Below are 7500 nucleotides of genomic sequence, written 5' to 3'. Positions count from 1 at the left end.
CTCACCAACAAGCGCGAGGATTACAAAGCGCTGGGTTTTAACCTCCTGAAACACACCCGTGCGGTAACCCTACCCGCTATGGCAGACACGGGGTGCCAGAGCTGCCTGATCGGCATTAAAGCCGTCCAACAAATGGGCCTGAGTACTGAGGACCTTATACCTGTATCCATGACCATGAAGGCCGCAAACAACAAAGGAATTCGTATCCTCGGAGCCATGGTAGTAAGATTCGCCGGTAACAGTGACGACGCTCGGAAAATGGAGACGCGCCAAATCGCGTACGTGACGGACTCTTCAGACCGCATATTCCTCTCCCGCGCGGCCTGCATGGACCTGGGAATGATCTCGGACAGATTCCCGACACTCGGAGAGGTGAATCTGACGACCTCGGAATTGTGCAACTGCCCGCGACCCGCGGAGCCGCCGACCAAGCCGACCGCACTCCCCATGCCAGCGACCGAGGCCAACAGAGAGGCACTACAGTCACATTTACTCAGGATGTATGCTCAGAGCACATTCAACACGTGCCCACACCAGCCACTACCGAGAATGACCGGCCCGCCACTACGTCTTATGCTCAGTGAGAACGCGACACCGGTTGCCCATCACACTCCCATCTCCGTGGCCATACATTGGCAAGATGAGGTAAAAGCAGGCCTCGACCAGGACGTTCGGCTCGGCGTGTTGGAGGAAGTACCCGTCGGCACGCCGGTGACATGGTGTCACCACATGGTAATTTGCGCGAAAAAGAATGGCAAGCCACGACGCACCGTCGACTTTCAGGCCTTGAGCAAGCATGCGTTCCGCGAGACCCACCACACCCAATCCCCGTTCCACCAGGCGAGACGCGTACCTAACGGGAAGCGCAAGACAGTATTCGACGCATGGAACGGTTACCATAGCGTCCGCCTACACGAGGACGACCGCCACAAGACGATCTTCATCACTCCATGGGGGCGCTACCGGTACCTATCTGCCCCACAAGGGTATATGGCATCGGGGGACGGTTACTCACGACGATACGATGAGATCGTGGCGGACATTGGTAACAAGACCAAGTGCGTAGATGACACGCTACTATGGTCAGACATGATTGAGGAGAGCTACTTCCAGGCGGTCCAATGGCTGGATATATGCGGCCGGAATGGAATCATCCTCAACCCGGAGAAGTTTGTCTTCAGCGCACCCACGGTGGACTTCGCGGGCTTCACCATCACCATGACCGACGTGCGACCGTGCAGCCGCTACCTGGAAGCAATCCACGATTTCCCACAACCGCGTAACATCACCGATGTCAGATCGTGGTTCGGGCTTGTCAACCAGGTGGCATACGCCTTTAGTATGGCCGAACGAATGCAGCCATTCCGGAAGCTCCTGAAAAGTGGAGAACGCTTCCAGTGGTCCATGGAGTTAGAGGACATATTCCGTGAGTCGAAAGACGTGATCGTACAAGAAATCGAACACGGTGTCCGCATATTTGACAAAACTAAGCCAACATGCATCGCCACGGACTGGTCGAAGGAGGGAATCGGATTCTGGTTGCTTCAAAAGCACTGCCGATGCGTGCCAGTTAGACCATTCTGCTGCACTGATGGATGGAAAATAACCCTGGTCGGCAGCAGATTTACACACGCGGCAGAATCCAGATACGCGCCCATAGAGGGCGAGGCTCTCGCAGTCGCGGACGCCTTGGACAAGGCGCGCTACTTCGTACTGGGCTGCGAGAACCTGATCGTTGTGGTAGACCACAAACCACTGCTGAAACTCCTTTCGGACAGAGCACTTGATGACATACCCAACCCCCGCCTCAGGAACCTCAAGGAGAAGACCCTGCGTTATCGCTTCCGCATCATACATATCCCGGGCATGAAGAACAAGGCGGCAGATGCCATGTCGCGCAGGCCGGTCGGCACCACGCGACCTCCACTCATGAACCTTCCAGATGACAATGCCACCATAGCGACCCACCTCCAACCAAGCACGCACACCGACCTCCTGTCCCTCCTACGCCAAACTGAGCCAGAGTATGACGACGACGTCGAGAAGGACAACCTGGCATGGTGCGCCACGGGCCTCGAATCATTGCGATCAGTAACATGGGATCGCGTCAGGGAAGCCACCAGCAGCGATGGCGATATGCACATATTGGAGGGAATGACAATGAACGGCATCCCCAACTCAAAAATCGAGATGCCAGAGACAATTCGCGACTATCACCAGTACCGCGAGAACATTACATCGACAGATGGAGTGATCCTATACAAGGACCGAGTAGTCATACCACCCTCACTCCGCGGCAATGTGCTGAGCGCCCTACACGCTGCCCACCAGGGCGTGTCAATGATGACTGCCCGCGCAGAATCCTCTGTATTCTGGCCAGGCATGTCGGCCGACATCAGCGCCACTCGGAAAAACTGCGAACACTGCCACGGATGGCACCATCACAGCCTGGAGCGCCACCAACTCCACCTATCCCGGTCGTTTACCCCTTTCAGGCAGTGTGCTCGGACTTCTTTGTACACAGGGGTGCACACTACCTTGTGACGGTGGACAGATACTCGAACTGGCCGATCATCTCAAAGTCGATGGGTGGCGCCGCCGGACTCATAAACCACTTACGTCGCGTCTTCGTGAAGTACGGGACACCAGAAGAGCTCGCGTCGGATGGGGGACCGGAGTTCACCTCCACCGAGACCAGGTCATTCCTGCACAGATGGGGCGTACACCACCGCTTGTCATCGGTGGCCTTCCCTCACAGCAACTGTCGCGCGGAGATTGGAGTCAAGACAATGAAACGACTTATCACGGACAACACCAGCCCGCAGGGAGAACTTGACACTGACGCTGTGCAGAGAGCGATACTACAATATCGTAACACGCCTGACCCTGACACGAAGATCTCCCTGGCAATGTGTGTCTTCGGCCGCCCGATACGCGATTTCATCCCAATTATCCCCGGGAAGTACAGATCGCACGACACTTGGCATGAGACCCTGAAAGCGAGGGAGGAGGCCCTCCGCAAACGTCATATCCGCACAGCCGACACCTGGGCAGAACACACCAAACGCCTTCCGCCACTTGCTGTAGGAGACCTAGTCCACGTACAGAACCAGACAGGATTCCACCCAAAAAAATGGGACAAGACAGGCAGTATCGTGGAGGTACGCCAACACGACCAATACGTGATCAAGATCGACGGCTCGGGCAGAGTCACACTTCGGAACAGGAAATTCCTGCGCAAGTTTAGCCCAGTTCGCAATGACCAGCTGCCACCCCGGTCTATCTATGATGATCTAGCAACCCGCATCACTGTACCTGCACCCGTTGTAACACCGCAACTGCCTGACCTCGACAGCGAACCCGTGACATCTGCGACGCCAACGGGGCCCACGCCGGCACTGACGTCAGTATGCACACCCCGGCGCAAGACGACACCCGTTTCAGACACGCCAGCACCACCAGGACGAGGCACACCGAGGCGCGCGGTCCTTCAGACGCCACCATCGGCCCCTGAAACCCCGAGAGCCCCATTCCCACTGGGGCCCGATGTGACACCACCAGCACCAGCAATAGGTCAACGCCGATCCACCAGAGCGACCAGCGTGCCTGCCTGGCACAAGGACTACTCCATGGAATAGTCACACGATGGGCGATATAAACTTTTGTTCATTCATTAAACTTAATATTTTCTCAGCCTTTATCTATTAACATAATAAAGACTCGGAGGGAGATAGAGAACATTGTACTTTACGGTACTTCTACATATCGACGGTCCCCTGTGCCAGTGCGCATGCGCAGCCTGACACGGAGCCAGGGATGTTGTGGGCGTTTCAACCTGTTCAATAATTGTTTGATTATTGTCGTTCCACGCTAATAAAGTGGTCGAACAAATTAAACTCTGTTCATATATATATATATATATATATATATATATATATATATATATATATATATATATATATATATATATATATATATATATATATATATATTTATATTTTGTGAACACATGAATAGGGAGTACATTATGTGTGTATGTGGGATAGGCTACATATACTATTAGTACTCATTCAGCATTTGTGTGCTGTTTCTTTGTGAAAATTATAGAGCACATGTCAAAGTTTGTTGGTGTGTTTCCAGCCTTTCCCTATGTTCTTCTTGTTGTGTTCTGTTATGTTTTGGTTTGTTCTGTGTTCCATGTTTTCCTTGAGCCTCGACTTTGTATATAAAAAACAACTAACTGGACATTCCCCCAAATGACATGATCCAAATGCAAGACAATCGGGCATATCCAACTTGCACGTATAACTCAATCACACTTGTTGGATTCACTATATATGCTGGATATCCCTTATTGTCGGGTTTTCCGTGTGTGTGTGTGTGTGTGTGTGTGTGTGTGTGTGTGTGTGTGTGTGTGTGTGTGTGTGTGTGTGTGTGTGTGTGTGTGTGTGTGTGTGTGTCTGCAACGCGAGGCTCCACAGCACGAACCAGCGAACCGATTTCGATGAAATTTTGCCAACAGGTGGAATATATATTGGGAATGTGCGCGTTTGAATTTCGTTACCGAGCAACCACCCGTTGCTGTGCAGCAGCCGAAAACCCGCGTACAGTATTTTCAATACTTGTCCTTCAGTTTTGAATGTAGAGAAACGAGACTTCGGAATTAAACACTTCGAGATATTTAGAAAATTTTACTTGAGCCGATTTTTGATTGAGGTTTTATTTTTCAAATGGTAGTCCTTCAAAAATCGGGTGTCTATTTACCGTCATTTAAGGTGTGTATACAGTGTTTGTAAGGAACGACGGTGTCGTTCCATCTTCGATCTCTCCTCGATCCAAACGTTATTGACCAAATTGAAAAGGATCCAAAATAAATGGAATCACCAGCATTTCTGTCTTTGTGGATTTCTAATAATATGTTTATTTATTTACCGAAAACGATTCCACGACCCATACACCACCTTCAATTATTTATTTATTTCCCGAAAACGATTCCACGACCCACACACCACCTTCAATTATTTATTTATTTACCGAAAACGATTCCACGATCCACACACCACCTTCAATTATTTATTTATTTACCGAAAACGATTCCACGACCCACACACCACCTTCAATTATTTATTTATTTACCGAAAACGATTCCACGACCCACATACCGCCTCCAATTATTTATTTATTTACCGAAAACGATTCCACGACCGACACACCACCTCCAATTATTTGTTTATTTACCGAAAACGATTCCACGACCCACATACCGCCTCCAATTATTTATTTATTTCCCAAAAACGATTCCACGACCCACACACCACCTCCAATTATTTGTTATTTAAAGTGGGAGTGGCGTAGGAAAGTGGCCGTGGCTTATGAAAAATATTGAGTTGCTCAGGTGTGGTCAAACAAGAGCATTGAGAGAAGTTTATCGGGTTTTCCGTGTGTGTGTGTGTGTGTGTGTGTGTGTGTGTGCGTGCGTGCGTGCGTGCGTGCGTGCGTGCGTGCGTGCGTGTGTGTGTGTGTGTGTGTGTGTGTGTGTGTGTGTGTGTGTGTGTGTGTGTGTGTCTGCAACGCGAGGCTCCACAGCACAAACCAGCAAACCGATTATTTTTCAAATGGTAGTCCTTCAAAAATAGGGTGTCTATTTACCGTCATTTAAGGTGTGTGTATACAGTGTTTGTAAGGAACGACGGTGTCGTTCCATCTTCGATCTCTCCTCGATCCAAACGTTATTGACCAAATTGAAAAGGATCCAAAATAAATGTAATCACGGCATTTCTGCCTTTGTGGATTTCTAATAATATGTTTATTTATTTACCGTAAACGATTCCACGACCCACACACCACCTTCAATTATTTATTTATTTACCGAAAACTATTCCCCATCCACACACCACCTTCAATTATTTATTTATTTACCGAAAACGATTCCACGACCCACATACCGCCTCCAATTATTTATTTATTTACTGAAAATGATTCCATGACCCACACACCACCTCCAATTATTTGTTATTTAAAGTGGGAGTGGCGTAGGAAAGTGGGCGTGGCTTATGAAAAATATTGTGTTGCTCAGGTGTGGTCAAACAAGAGCATTGAGAAAAGTTTATCGGGTTTTCCGCGTGTGTGTGTGTGTGTGTGTGTGTGTGTGTGCGTGCGTGCGTGCGTGCGTGCGTGCGTGCGTGCGTGCGTGCGTGCGTGCGTGCGTGCGTGCGTGTGTCTGCAACGCGAAGCTCCACAGCACAAACCAGCAAACCGATTATTTTTCAAATGGTAGTCCTTCAAAAATAGGGTGTCTATTTACCGTCATTTTTTATGAGGAGTGCCAGTTGGAAAAATACGCAATAGGAAAAATCTTGCCAGGAAGAGGAACAATTGTATGTGAACCAATACGTCTTGGCAATGAATCTTCGTCGGTGGATCGGTCAGAATGAAAAGCATCGTATCCAGCGCTTCGATCCTCGCGAATCCCTCGTCGCCTACCGGCTTGTCTAATCTTAAGCTACCTACTGTACCTTTTCTGTCAAAATGCCTGTACCCTTTCATCCTTCATTTTGTTAAACATTTCTATCAGAATCCTTCATTTATTTTTTTATTCGTAAGCAGCCAGTGGCTGCTTGGTTGCATCATTTTCTGGGGCCACAAATGTGCCGCTGATGCAATGCCTCCTGTTACCAGCAGAATGGTACTCATTTAATTGACCTCAGAAGGATGGCAGGCTGAGTCAACCTGCCTGGTGTTTATTCAACGATGTGACAGGGGTTTGAACTCAAGACCCTAATATCTTAAGCCAGCCACCCTAACTGTAAAGCTGACATCAGGCTAGTTTCCTTCATAATCACCTCCCTTATAATGTAAAATGTCCTCTTTCAATCACTGTTCACCGCTTTGTCTATCGATCCTTGGAATAATCTGGTAAGACGACACAGAACCCCTTATTACAGTATCTATGTTTTTCCTGATATGTGACCAAAATTATACATAATAGTCGAGGTGAGGTCTCAATAAATTCCTGCACAGTTAACATTTCTAAATTCATGATGTCTGATTGTAATCCAAAGAGAAAAAAGGAATTGTGTATTTTGCCGAGATGATGTGTCATATTGACTCTGTCTTTGTTCCATCCCTTTTATTTTTGGCTTTAAACTCATTTTATAAAGGACTGTTTATTTACTTTCTGCATGGACCTCAGAAAACTAGCCGCTCTACCGTTTCAGGTGATGCAGCGGCCAACAGAAGGTGGGCTGGTGTTACCACTGCATGGGGAAGGCAAGGAACCAGGGGGTGTGCACACTGCCGAGCTCTACTTGCTGGCTCTTTCTAGCCTGCCTGTGGAGTGTGAAGAAGTTTACGGGAGAGAACACAAAACTAAAGCTTCAGGTGTGTTATATTAATACCTCTGGAGGGAACGATGTTAATGACCATCTCCAGCATTTTTTTTGTCATGATAAGGTTTTTTTATATGGATATGTATTTATCATCTTGTGTTATTTGGAAATT

At 48.5% G+C, this 7500-nt stretch overlaps 1 protein-coding gene across 10 annotated transcripts in view; it reads left to right on the top strand.

Annotated features, from left to right (window-relative positions):
• Positions 1–7500, top strand: part of LOC147011929 (phosphofurin acidic cluster sorting protein 2-like) — a 145770-nt gene that overhangs the window by 80111 nt on the left and 58159 nt on the right. For all 10 annotated transcript variants that reach the window (XR_015051819.1, XR_015051821.1, XR_015051820.1 and 7 more), the window contains one exon: positions 7218–7380. Coding sequence is in view for 7 of the 10 variants with exons in the window: in XM_085857606.1 (XP_085713732.1) it covers positions 7218–7380 (163 nt within the window). In the remaining 3 variants the exon portion in view is untranslated. The remainder of the gene's footprint in view (positions 1–7217; positions 7381–7500) is intronic.

The sequence above is a fragment of the Eptatretus burgeri genome, chromosome 15 (assembly GCF_056783735.1).
Source record: "Eptatretus burgeri isolate ZD-2024b chromosome 15, Ebu_testis_v1, whole genome shotgun sequence".
Lineage (NCBI taxonomy): Eukaryota > Metazoa > Chordata > Myxini > Myxiniformes > Myxinidae > Eptatretus > Eptatretus burgeri.
The sequence above is the reverse complement of the archived record's forward strand: the minus strand, read 5'-3'. Positions and strand labels throughout refer to the sequence as shown.